This window comes from Guillardia theta (assembly GCF_000315625.1).
Source record: "Guillardia theta CCMP2712 unplaced genomic scaffold GUITHscaffold_383, whole genome shotgun sequence".
Lineage (NCBI taxonomy): Eukaryota > Cryptophyceae > Pyrenomonadales > Geminigeraceae > Guillardia > Guillardia theta.
Window position 1 is genome coordinate 1 of NW_005434298.1, and position 12,285 is coordinate 12,285.

Genomic DNA, 12,285 nt, shown 5'->3' on the forward strand with positions numbered 1-12,285 from the left:
CTCCCTCTCTCTCTCTCTTCCTTCTCTTCTTGACGTCCCTTTGCTTGTCCATCGCTATGCTGGAACCATTCCTCAGAGGAGCGAAGCAGTGTGTTGTCGGGGTGGGTGGGTGCGCAAGGGTAGGGTACTGTGAATTCAGAAATGAGATGATAACGGGTGGTAAACACTTAATAATATAAAAATTAAGATTTATCTGCAAAGGTGGGGTAAATTCACAGACAAAAGTACGGGTATTGAACCACATGTACATTTTTGAAGGGTACATGGCTGGAGGGTGGTATCAGACGGGTCCAATGGGATATAGATAAGGTTGGTCAGAGGGGTGGGGGTACCGAAATGTTGGTACTCGAAAGGTAGGTGGGGGTAGTGAGAGAGAGAAGCACCTGGAGAAGTTATGGATAAAGAGGGGTGGGGTACTTCGAATTTCGTACAGTAGGGGTAAATTTTACTGGAAAATATGTGGTAGGGGTAGGTTAAATTCAAGGGTGGGTATTGGACGAGGGGTTATGGGTTTGAGGCACTGTAACGATCTGTAACGGATACATAGAATACGCAACGTTCGTGTAACGGTTATCCCACACATTGTGCAGGAGCGTAAGAGCAGGAGCAAGCAGGAGCAGGAGCAGGAGCAGGAGCAGCAGGAGCAGCAGGAGCAGCAGGAGCAGCAGCAGCAGCAGCAGGAGCAGCAGGACGAGGAGGAGGACAAGGGCAAGTCAGAGGAGGAGTGTATCATGAGAATTCCTACCATTTTGATCTTGGTTGTAGCTTGCTCCCTGATGCTACCAGGGGCAGGAGAGAGGTCAGAGGAGGGATCAGGATCAGGATCAGGATCAGGATCAGGATCAGGATCAGGATCAGGAGCAGGAGCAGAAGGGAGCTCGGATCTCTGTAGCTGCTCGGAGGGGGCGAGCATTGTACATCCCCAGGACGGACATGTTGTGGTTGTTGATGGAGCGACGAGGAAAGGACACGTCACGGTTGAGGTGAGGGTGAGCTCGCGCGACTTCGATGCTCCTTCTCCTTCTCCTCCTCTCCCTGCGCCTTCGTCTCCCGTCCTCGGCTCCTTCCGCCATCGATCGGGGTGTTACGGACATTTGTATGTCTTTGCCGACGAGGCAGAGGTCGGGCAGGTGTGCGTAGGAGGGGAGGAGGGAGGGAGGGAGGAGCTGGACGCTCTGATGAGAGAGAAGGAGAGAACGCTTGACGCGGGAAGGTGAGCAAGGAGTCGGAGGAGGTACGAGTGAGGGCACGTGCGATGATTGGCGTCGTTCACATGACAGGAGAGTTCCTTTCGACTCCGAGGAGGGGAAGCGTTTGTTCGAGTCCTGGTGTCCTTTGCCGCACATGCAGGGAAGTTGCTGAGTCAAGCTCGCAGGACTGGTCTAGCAGACGGCATCTTTGCGATCGAGCATGGCGGCAGGACGGCAGCGGGTGCCGAGGGAGGTGGAGATGGAGAGACGAGGATCTGTATCCTCGACGTCCGATGGGGCTGCTTGCACGTGGACCCAAAGACTGACGAGCGCTGGTTGCTGCTGCTCCTTCGAACTTGCGCCCTCCTGCTCAACCTGCTCTCGCAGCTGCAGCGCCTGGTACACCATCATGGTTCGAAATGTCGAGCCAGGGGAGCACAGGATCGGTCGGTGAGGAGGCAGGAGGCGGTAGAGCTTGACGACGCAGCAGGGGTGCGATGGCAGCGGGCGGGAGCTCTCGGAGAAGGAGAGAGCAGCGGAGAGCAGCACAAGAGCGTCTCCTCTGTCCTGACCTCAGTTGTGGAAGGCAGCAACCTCTCGCACCTTCCCGTCTCCTCCTGCTCCCTTGTGGCTCTGCGACCTTCGCGCGAGCTCGCTGGCTTACTCAACCCTGTCGACCCGGACACGCAAAAGTTCGCGATCAGAGAGGACGGGGCGATAGTGTGGGAAGGGGCGGGAGGGGACAGCAGCGCCCTGTACCCGACCCTGACGGTCGGAGTCCTAGGAGGGTATCCTAAGGTTCGCCCTCCTGCTATGGCGATGGGACGCGGCGTCTGATCTTGTTTTCCTCGTTGGCTGCTGTAGGATGCAAGGGAGAGCTTGATGAATAGCCTGCAGACGTGGATAGAAACGAACCTGCTGCAGGTAAAGTGAAACTTTTCTTGTTCTCCCTCCGGGAGACATGAGTCCTGACTTGTACCACTGGCAGTCTGTGAACGAAACCATCATCTTCTTGCAGGATATACGGGAGACAGGTTGTTGTTTGTTGTTGTTTGTTGTTTGTGGTGGTTGTGGTTGTGATCGTTGTTGTTATTGTTCTTGTTGTTGTTCTTGTTGTTGTTGTTGCTGCCACAATGGATGTCTGGAGAAGCAGTGAGGAGCTGTTGTATGAAGGGGAGGATGAGAACGTGGAGAAGGTATGGAGTGCTGGATGATGAGCCGAGAGGAGTATCAGCGAAATGAAAGAAGTTGGTGAAAAGAAGAAGCAAATGAAGATAATATGATTATGATCATGATGACTGAAATGCTGCTGCCGCTCATGACGATGATGATAATGACGACGACGACGACAATGTTGATGCTGCTGCTGATGATGTTGTTGTTCATGGTGGTGGTGGTGGTGGTGGTGGTGGTGGTGGTGGTGGTGGTGGTGGTGATGATGATGATGATGATGATGATGATGGAGATGATGATGGAGATGATGATGATGCGGTTATTCAGACTTCATTGCTATCCCCCGAGATATCCTCAAGACTGCTCACTCCATGTCCTCTCCTCCCCCCCGTGTGAGACTGGTGAGGACCTGCTGCGAGGTCCGGCCAGCATGACGGCGCCTGCAGGTAGGGGCTGACTGCAACATCGGCATAGGGAGAGCCTTGTACGAGCTAGTCTCCTCCTCCCGCACAAAGCACTTCCTCTTCCTTGAAGACGACTGGGTTCTCCCTTTCTCCAGGTCGACTCCTCCTCCTTCTTCTCCTCCTCGGCCTTCTCCTCCTTCTGCTCTTCCTCCTTCTGCTCCTTCTGCTCTTTCTCCTCCTCCTCTTCCTCCTCCTCCTCCTCCTCCCACGTGCATCGCAAGTTTTTGCCACCTTCTCTCCCCTCCTACCGCGCTCCTCCTCCTCTGCTTGATCTCAAACTCTTTCTGCAGCGAGATCTGGCGTCCTGTTATGGACGGCGCGATGAAGTTGATTCAGGAGGTGAGCTCCCTTTACTCTCATATCCAGCACTCCTCCCATTCCATCCCTCTCTCCAATCTCTCCTTTTCTCTCCTTCTCTCTTCCTCCTCTTCCATCTTGTCTTTCGTCCCTTCCTCCTTCCTCCTCCTTCTCCCCCTTCAGCAACCTACACACTCCTTTCATTCTTCCTCTCCCTCTCAGTTGTTCGCCTGCTACAGGGTAGAGCAGACGTCGTCCGCCTCAAGTCTGACGAGCTCAGCCCGCAGTCGGAGCATCACGATGGCCTGTAACTCTCCTCCTCCCCTGCTCCTTCCCTGCTCCCCCCTCCTCTTCTTTGTTCCTCCATCCTCTCACCCTCCGCCGCCTCCTGCAGGGCGTACGTTCTCAACTGCTCTCGCTTCCTCCCTCCTCACCCCCCTCACTTCTTCTGCGCGTGCCTGGACCACACCATGCAGCCTGAGGGAGGCTGGGAGGGCAAGAGGCCCCACCTGGTCTTCAACGATGTCGAGCTGTGCTACCACCGACAGCTCAACGTCTCCAGCATATCCTTCTACTGCCTGCCCTCCCGCTCCTGCAAGTACACAAACACCCCGACTATCTTCCACCAGTTCCCCTCCTCCTCCCGCTTCCATCTTCCTGACATGCTCCAGCGCTGGTTCTTGACCTTCCTGGGACCGACGGCTTATGTGGACCCTGGTCTCTCCTGTCTTGTCTCACGCTACTTGACCCATGTGCGAGTAGGGATCGCCGTCAGCAAGCACTTCCTCGAAGACTCCGTCAACGACACCTGGCCTGCTCGTCCCTTCGTCGTCGGGGTGCCGTCGTCAGGTCAGCTCGGCCCATGGCGAGGGAGGCAGGAGACAGACACAGGAGACTGAGAGAGGAGAGGGAGGAAGGAGGCGGAGGCAGGAGAGGAAGGAACGAGAGGGAGGAGAGGGAGGGAAGAGCTGATGGAGTGAGCAGGCCTCTTCATGCACATGGAACTTGACGACAAGGCCCCAGGAGCTACATACAACCCTTACTTTTACTGAACGATGCTGCTTGACAGAACCCCCCTCATCTATTCCCTCAGCTCAAACTCACTAGCATCGAACTCGTCTTGTCCTCCTACTCCATCGCCATCCTCTCTCTCCCACTCTCTCTGTCTATCTACTTCTCCTCTCTCTCCTTCCTCCTCCCTGTCTCCGCCCACAGCGAATTTTCGTATTGGCATCGGACTGGGAGAACAAACGCTCCTACCAGACATATGCTAGGGAGGGGGGTAGGGGTTCCTCTTCAGCCTTAGAGTACCGGGTGTTTTAAATAAATATTCGGTAATTGTGAGGGTAGGGGTCATAGAGGATATCGAGTCGTAGGAGTCAGGGCGCAACCTGAAACTAGAGGAGAGGGGGAGGAAGGGAGGAGAGGGGAGGGAGGGAGGGAGGCGGTAAGACATGCACGATGGGGATGTACACAAGAGGAGGGGAGGGAGGTACTGTATGATTGTTCCACAAAGGAGAAGTGCGGTCAAGAGCTGATAAAAAGGTTGTTCGACAAGGACAAGAAAGTAGTGGGTTGAACAGAAGTGAAAAGAAGGATGAATGGTGCAAGGTAGTAAGAGTGATGAACGCAAAGAGCAGGTTCGTGTCAAAAAACAGCCTCGTTTTCCTAGCATGCAGCAACCCAGGATAGAGGAAGGGAGATACTAGGTCAAGCGGCGGCAGAAAGTAAATAAGTTTCAATGCATGGGAGGACGAATGAAGCAAGGAACGTAGAATGTATCGACGTTGCGTGAGCGGTAGAGCAGGAGGAAGAGCAGGAGGAAGTGCAGGAGGAGAAGGTCGCTGGGGTTGAGGAGAGTGCATGAACTCGTTCATGTTGACGGGTTGTTCCCAATGACGAGACTGAGGCAAAAACATGTGGAGATGAAGTCTCATCTGTCATGAGCAGGCAGGCATGACGTCCACGGTCAACAACGAGCGCGTCTGGGGGTCAGCGGCAGAGAACGGCGTCACTCTCGACGCCATGATCCACATCACGTCGGGAGTGACGTTTGCTCGGGCGGGAACGTTCATCTTGAGGAGCCTCGGGTACCAAGTGCTGGACAGCGGAGGGACGGGCGCGCTGAAGAAAGCCTGCGAGGCGAAGCCAGCAGCATCCACCATCTCCGTGGGTAAAGCTGGTGAGATGTATCTGTCCAAAGGGCCGTTTACCGTGCCGGAGAGCAAGGACTCAAAGAGGATCGGGTTCACAACCTTCCATTCCTTGACCAGTGACGACAAGACAGCCACGCTCTACATGCCCTTCTTCTCCGGTGCCAGACCGCCCAAGGGGAGCGAGAAAGTCAGGGGGAGCATACTTGAATCTCCGCTCTACCAGCTCCCGACGAGGCTGGTCATCCAGACGTTTGCTGGACAGGAGAACCAGTATGCGGAGTGCCGCTGCGAGTGGCAGTCTGAGGTGGAGGTGGCGAAGGAGTACAAGACTGCGACCTGGGTAATGCAGGACAGGTTCTTGACCCAGCGGCTCAACTTCCGGGTCAACGGCAAGAACCTCAAGGAGGCGGATGTGGCGGTGGAGGCCATGAAAAACCTGCTCGTCAACAGCCTCCTCTGGCGTCTCAGCGCAGCACAGCTCTCCAGCGGGTCCCTCTGGTGGAACGGTCACCCGACAACCGTAGTTCCGCACGCCAAGGGGATGCTCTACAACATGACCGTTACCAACTTGCCCGTCTTCTCCAGCTCCAGCGTCGATTGGAACAAGCTTGCGGCTGACAACCTCTCCCAGTACGCTCCTCCTTCTCCTCCCGAGTCTGCCCGCGTGGACTACTTGTCGATCACTCCAACCTTCGCCGCCATCCGTCATCATTCGTTCCTCTCCAGCCTCCCCAAGGTCTCTCAGCCTCCTTGCTGCTGTCCTGCTCAGTGTTGACCGGCGTCCAGGGATTTGACAGCATGGTGGATCGGGGGCTTAACACGTGGCTGGGGCTGCTGTACTGGTGGATGAGAAGGGCTTGAATTGCTTCTCGAGGATGACTTGAGTTGGATGCAGCATGGCGGTGCCGAAGGATCTCCTGATAGCTCGAACGTATCAGGTGACGAGGTAGCGCAGGAGGAAAGGGATGTGAACGGCACTCAGATCTCGCCGTCGGTGTGGATGTCCGGGACTGTGAAAGTGAAGTCGCCATCCGTCCTGCCGGTAAAGTCATGATCGCCTTGCTGGCCGCTGGGTTGACGTGCCGTGGGCAGGGAGAGCGAGGAGAGGAGGAGCTGAGGTGGCACGTAGAGAAGGAGTCCTTCGTCGCTCGGGCGATGGTTGCAAAGAACCTGTGCGCCTCCTGCCTTGGTCCACTCCTGCGATCTCTGACCGCCTCCTGCAGCCTCGCCAACGGGGACCTCTCCTTCTGTGCTGGCGCCGAGCATCGCGCCAACAGTTTACAGGTCTTGTCGCTGCTCCCCGGGACCTCTCCTCCTCTCACGTGCGCGGCAGGACCTCAAGGGAGGCGGATCCTCTGAGACGATCCCCTTCTTCGCTCTTGTGCACAGATTCTCTCGGGGAACCTTCCAGGTCCCTCCCCCTCCTGTTGCCTGCAGCCAGTGACGCGCCTTGAAGGTTGCGGTCGAGGGGAGCGGGAAGGTGGCGGCAGAGGTGAGGCGAGGGTTCGGCGACGAGCTGCTGACCCTCCTCTGTGTGCGGTAGGTGGAGATGCGCTTTGAAGGAAAGAGGAACACGACCTCCTCCTTCACCTTCGGCGGAAAGTGAGCGAGGGCAAGCTCGGGCTGCGAGCCAGTCTGACGGAGTCTGGCAGGTGGGAGCAGAGAAGACGTCTGCAGATCGGAGCTGGGTTCCAGGTGGAGCTCTAAGGAGACGCTCGGAGGTCCCTGGGGATGACCCATCATGCCATGATCGGACTGAGTGACTGCTGCCTCGGAACTTTCACGGTTCCGGACTCTTGAAGGAACTTCGGAACTTGGAACTTGGCAGTAAACCGTCCGAACCTCGGAACTGTACGAGCGCTCAACGTTTGTCACCGTCCGACGGTCACATGTCGAGCCTCCCCCGGGCCGCGGCGGGTTCAGCCCGGGCCGGGCCCCGCCGGGCCCCGGAACCGTTCGGAACTTGTGCGAGTCGGAGCCTGAGTCTGGTACCGTCAGCGCCGCCCGGCTGGCCCGGCGGGCCTTAGGAATAACGTTACGAAACGGTTACGACGAGGACGTTCGATGCTTTCTGCAATTGCAGGGTGCCAATTGGTGGGGTACTACCCCTGGTACTTCCACCCCCCATTCGACCTGAGATTACCACCGGTGGTTCTCACTACAAAGTACACAGATGGAAGTTCCGAGGTGGATTGGGGTGGTGGTATGAGGTATGAGGGGTAGGGTAGTAGATGGGGTGTAACCAGATGCTCTCGAGTATGGTGGGTAGTGAAGGTGACAGAGTATCATAAGGTGGGGTCATCAGAGAGAAAATTGGGGGTAGCCATTGAAAATAGATCCTCATCTGAGGGTAGGATAGTATAGTGACTGGGGGGTGTTTTTTTGCTGGGGGGGGGGGTGGGGTGGTCATCCCAATCGAAGGAACATGGAGACCCTGCAATGCTAGGATGAGGAGAGCGAGGGGAGGCGAGAGGGAGGAGGAGGACGAGGACGAGGACGAGGAGGACGACGAGGAGGAGGTGGAAGAGGAGGGTGGTGGAGGAGGAGGGTGGTGGAGGAGGAGGACAGCAAGGATAGATGAGATTATTGCTAGACAGGATGGGGGAGGAGGACGAAGATGGTGGAGAAGTTTGTGGAAGCGAACGAGGAGATGCGAGGATCCAGGTACTCGATGAACACAATGTGAGGTATTGTTATTCGGCCAGTCAAAGTTCACGTTTGTTCAGACAAATGATTTCACGGAGGATGTGGTAGACATCAAAGTTGAGTTCCAAAAGACAAGAGTTATCTTCTGACGGCCTAGAGATACTTTTGACGAGGATTGACACGTACTTTGATTTCAGCAATTTGCACCTTTTTCAAGGCACGATGACTGATAGCAATGGTGAGCGAACTTGTGATGATATTGATGGACCCCGTTGTTCACATCGAAGGATATTTGCCCCATGTTTCGTGTGAATGTACGCATGCCATTGATGTTTCTCTCACCATAGCTCTCAGTTTCGCCGCCCGATGGCGAACCTCAAGCATCGAATGTACGATGATTGCGACTCTCATGTTTCCATTTTCTCTCCTTCCTGAGAACGGCTTACAGCCATCTTTCTTGGACTCTTCGCTGCTTCAGAACGTAAAGGTACATCTGATCTATCCATGTCTTGCCGTGTCATGACAATCCCACTATCAGAAGACCATCCCGGACTCGTTGACAACTGCGCTGTCTGAAGCTCGAGCAGAGACGAGAGTGAGGTGAGAATTCGGGCATCAGGGGGGGAGTTGAAAATCTTGTTGAGAGCGTATCGTCCAGGTCTGAGGAGATCAAGAGCCATGCGGAGGCCATGAAGAACTATGCCTTCCGGGTGTGGAAGATCGCCAACTGGTCTCTTGACATGCGGCTGACGTAGGCGCTCACGGCCGTTGACTTCCAGGTGGAGAACTCCCCCGACTACCCTGCGATCGCCTGAAGAGGAGGTGAACCGGCCCAAGGTGCGTTATGCCATCCGGGGTTCTACGATGATTGACTGCTCCTGCTCCTGCTCCTGCTCCTGCTCCTGCTCTTCCCGTTCTCCTCCCGTCCTCCTCCTTTCTCCAGGTCTTGATCGTGTACAGCGACACTGGAGGAGGGCACAAGGCAAGCGCTGCGTCGATCGCAGCAGCCATCGATCAAATTGCCAAGGACAAAGTGAGAGGAGGCGAGGGTGAGGGCCAAGCATCTGATGTACGATCAGGTGGAAGTGAAGATCGTTGACATCATGGAAGACTACACGTTGTGGGCCTCGAACCGAACATACAATGTGATGCGCTGAGATGCTTGCTGGGCTGTGTTGAGACAGAGAAAGTTAGAGGATGCTTGAAGGCTGGGAGTGGAAAGAGCTCGAGGGATTAGAGGAGGAGCCAAGAGGAAGGGAGGAAGAGGAGGCAGGGGCAGCAGGAAGTTGACGCTTGTGGGTGACATTGACACTTGCTGGCTCAGTTCTTCAGCTCTCTTCCTTGGCTATGGGGGGCCATCTACAACTCAACCAAGAGGACACACTCGCTCAGCGGGAACGTCTGGATTTTAGATCCTGCGAGGGTTGGCGAGCCCTCTGTGCTTGAAGGCTTCATCCGCTGCGTGCAGGAAGAACGACCCGGTGCATCCTCCCCTGACAATCTCTCCCCCTTGAGCGTCTCGTTCCTTCAATCCTGAGCTCTGACACATGTTGGGTGCAGACATCATCGTCAGTGTTCACCCCATCTTGCAATCAGCACCCAGGTCTGTTGGTAGAAGGGAGAGAGCTATGGGAGGAGGATGAGGAAGGAGGAAGAGAAGCAAGGAGGAAGAGGAGGGATCAGGAAGGGATGTGACGGGAGAGGCAGAGCGACGTCTAGCCACATGAAGGACGGCAAGCGAATCCCCTTCGTGACGGTTGTAACGGACCTCGGGGAGGCGCATCCTTGGTGGTTCAACAAAGGGCTGGACAAGATGTTTGTTCCAATCGAAGAGATGAAGGCGCAGGTGAGACAGGAGTTGGCAGCTGTAGAGTCAGTGCTGAAGGACTTCAGGCGTTGGAGTTTGGACTGAAGGAAGAGCAAGTCTCGGTCTGTGGGCTTCCGCTCCGTAAGGTGAGGGGAGACGTGGCGGTAGAGGAAGGAGGAGGAGAGAGGAACTGGGCAGTAGCTGACTGATATGTTGTAAGGGTTTCTGGAACATCGACTCTAGCAAGAAGAACAAGGAGCTGATGCGGGACAAGCTTGAGGTCTCTTGTCTTGCTGGTGTGACGGAGGTGCTGATATCGTCTTGTAGCTCAAACAGGACTGGCGAGTTGTCATCCTGATCGGAGGAGGAGATGGAATGGGCAAACTCAAGTGAGAACGGGCAGTCTGAGTTGGGGTGGAGGGTCGGGAGGGAGAGTCGGGCGAGGACGGGGACGGGGAAGAGCTTCTGATGTGCTTGCTGTAGAGAATGTGCCATGTCTTTCTTCGCTCTCAAGTCAAGCGGAAGGATGCAGAAGCTGCAGGTCGACTACCATGCTCCTCTCTAGCTTCTCTCTTCATGCTCCTCATGTCTCCTCCCCCCTCCCCCTCCTCGTCATCTCGTCCTTGTCTCCCTGACTCGAGGATATTGAAGATCGTGATCATCTGCGGAAAGAACGAGAAGCTGCAGAAGCAGCTGACGTGGGAGGCAGAGAAAGTAAAGCAGGTGAGACAGTAGGATGCGTCGACTGAGAGTAGAGGAGGGAGGAGAAAGGTAGAGGGGAGCGGGATGCGGGATGCGGAGACAGGGAAGCGAGCAGGAGGAGGAGGAGGAGAAGACAGAAGCTGAGCGGAGGGAGGAGGAACGGGAGAGAGAATGACATGATTGGCAGGGGCTTACTGAATGTGACATCCGCATCCTCGGATTCGTGTCGAACATGGAGGAGTGGATGATCGCCGCTGATGTCCTCGTGACCAAGGCTGGTCCCGGCACTATCGCAGAGGTTCTTGCTGCTGCTGCTGCTGCTGCTGCTGCTGCTGCTGCTGCTGCTGCTGCTCCTCCTCCTCCTCCTCCTCCTCCTCCTCCTCCTCCTCCTCCTCCGCCTTCTCCTCTTGCCTTCCTCCTGTTCAACCGATCTCTTCCTCTCTTTGCTTGTCCCTCTTTGATCGCTGCGACCTCGCTGAGCTGACCGTCAGGCCTGCTGCTGTGGCCTTCCCGTGCTGCTCTTCGACTTCCTCCCGGGGCAGGTGCGGCATGTCAGGGGTCGGCGCTCGCGCTGACGAGGAAGCAGGAGGAAGGCAACGTGACGTTCGTGGAGAGCAGTGGGATGGGCGAGTTTGTCAAGGATACGACGAAAGTAGGAGGCAGGTGCCTTGACTGGCTTGAGGACGAGGAGGGGCTGGTCCGCATGCAGCAGGCAAGCTTCAAGCACGCCGAGAGGAACAGCACAGCAGCAATGAAGATCGCGAAGCAGACGCTAGACGTGATCTTGGATGAGGAGCAGCAGCAGAGCATCGACGAGAGCGTCAGCGAGTGGGCAGGGAGGAAGAAGGAGACGATCGGGGCCCCCGCTGCCTCCAAGTTTGTCTATAAGTCAAGCTGGTGGTCCTGGTTCAGCCCGGCAAACTTGACCCAGGTGAAGTTCACTCCTCCTCCTCCTCCTCCTCCTCCTCCTCTCGTCTCCTCCCCTCCTCTGTCCTTTCTCCTCTCCTCTCCTCTCCCCTCCCCTCCCCTCCCCTCCTCTCCTCTCCTCTCCTCTCCTGTCGCTTCTTTCCGTCGCGTTGACTTTGATGTCCTCTAGGCTCCGAGCTGGTGGAGAGAAACAGAAGTGAAGGAATAACAGGAACAAGTTTCACGTGTCTCCTGTCTCTGGTCTCCTCTCCTCTCTCCTCACCCTTTTTTGTGTTTTCCTTAATCTCACATGAGATTATTTTTCCCCTGTACAAACATAAAGATGTTTACAGCAACGAGCCGTCTTTAATATCTACAACTTCACCTTGTTATCTTGTCAGACTCTAATCATCAACAACATCAACATCATCTGCCTCCGCCTTGTCCCTCCTGGTCCTTGCATGTCCTCCTTCAATCCTTCATGAGCTCTCTGTCCTCCTCTTCGATCGCTTGCTCGAGCTCCTCTGACGGCATCTGCGAGTCGTCCTCTATCGGCCCCTCCTCCATGCCGTTGAGCTTCGATCGCTCTGAGAAGTTCTCAGTTAGCAGAAGCGAAGCCATGGCGGGAGGAGGAGCAGAGGAAAGGAAAGGAGAGGGGGAAGAAGGGAGGAGGAGGGAAGAGAAGGAGATGATGAAGAGAAGGAGGTGGGAGGGAGGGAGGAAAGGGGTAGGGAGGGAGGGAAGGGGAGGGAGGAGGGAAGGGAAGGAGAGGAGGGGAGGGGAGAGGAGAGCAGAAGAGAAGGGAAGGGGAAAAGAAGGAGCTCACCATATCGATGTTTAGGAGGGATGCAACGTTGCCCTTGTGGCGATAGCGGAGGGTGAACCTGTCGCTCTCGAGGATGAGGAAGGGGAAGTTGTTGATAGTGATGGCCAGAGGAAGGTCT

The 12,285-nt window shown here is 55.9% G+C and overlaps 3 protein-coding genes across 3 annotated transcripts; all 3 read left to right on the forward strand.

Annotated features, from left to right (window-relative positions):
- Positions 1–731: 731 nt before the first annotated feature.
- Positions 732–4,176, forward strand: GUITHDRAFT_149460 (hypothetical protein; the record flags this gene model as incomplete). Its single annotated transcript, XM_005818095.1, has 8 exons — positions 732–1,213; positions 1,376–1,988; positions 2,088–2,114; positions 2,810–2,922; positions 3,118–3,166; positions 3,364–3,431; positions 3,519–3,973; positions 4,109–4,176. The coding sequence occupies 8 exons, from the start codon at positions 732–734 to the stop codon at positions 4,174–4,176; spliced, it is 1,875 nt and encodes a 624-aa protein (XP_005818152.1).
- A 1,808-nt stretch (positions 4,177–5,984) lies between these two features.
- Positions 5,985–7,127, forward strand: GUITHDRAFT_156658 (hypothetical protein). The gene is made up of 10 exons (XM_005818096.1): positions 5,985–6,016; positions 6,067–6,122; positions 6,176–6,218; positions 6,263–6,322; positions 6,373–6,452; positions 6,504–6,564; positions 6,614–6,691; positions 6,737–6,772; positions 6,824–6,882; positions 6,933–7,127. Exons 2-10 carry the CDS (start codon positions 6,079–6,081, stop codon positions 6,985–6,987), a joined length of 516 nt encoding a protein of 171 aa, XP_005818153.1. The 5' UTR covers positions 5,985–6,016; positions 6,067–6,078; the 3' UTR covers positions 6,988–7,127.
- Positions 7,128–9,508: 2,381 nt separating this feature from the next.
- On the forward strand, positions 9,509–11,697 carry GUITHDRAFT_156659 (hypothetical protein). Its single transcript, XM_005818097.1, has 11 exons — positions 9,509–9,529; positions 9,634–9,772; positions 9,820–9,879; positions 9,954–10,013; positions 10,061–10,122; positions 10,217–10,274; positions 10,385–10,456; positions 10,623–10,733; positions 10,927–10,977; positions 11,022–11,366; positions 11,532–11,697. The coding sequence occupies exons 2-11, from the start codon at positions 9,650–9,652 to the stop codon at positions 11,568–11,570; spliced, it is 981 nt and encodes a 326-aa protein (XP_005818154.1). The 5' UTR covers positions 9,509–9,529; positions 9,634–9,649; the 3' UTR covers positions 11,571–11,697.
- Positions 11,698–12,285: the final 588 nt, after the last annotated feature.

What these genes read in the sequence shown, in the direction of transcription:
- GUITHDRAFT_156659 (XM_005818097.1), top strand. Translation starts at nt 9,650, where the DNA reads ATGAAGGACGGCAAGCGAATCCCCTTCGTGACGGTTGTAACGGACCTC. An exon ending in GTCCCGGCACTATCGCAGAG is followed by an intron (nt 10,734 to 10,926) that starts GTTCTTGCTGCT and finishes GCTGACCGTCAG; the next exon opens with GCCTGCTGCTGTGGCCTTCC. An exon ending in TCGACTTCCTCCCGGGGCAG is followed by an intron (nt 10,978 to 11,021) that starts GTGCGGCATGTC and finishes ACGAGGAAGCAG; the next exon opens with GAGGAAGGCAACGTGACGTT.
- GUITHDRAFT_156658 (XM_005818096.1), top strand. Translation starts at nt 6,079, where the DNA reads ATGGTGGATCGGGGGCTTAACACGTGGCTGGGGCTGCTGTACTG. An exon ending in AGTCGCCATCCGTCCTGCCG is followed by an intron (nt 6,323 to 6,372) that starts GTAAAGTCATGA and finishes TGCCGTGGGCAG; the next exon opens with GGAGAGCGAGGAGAGGAGGA. An exon ending in TCCTTCACCTTCGGCGGAAA is followed by an intron (nt 6,883 to 6,932) that starts GTGAGCGAGGGC and finishes GGAGTCTGGCAG; the next exon opens with GTGGGAGCAGAGAAGACGTC.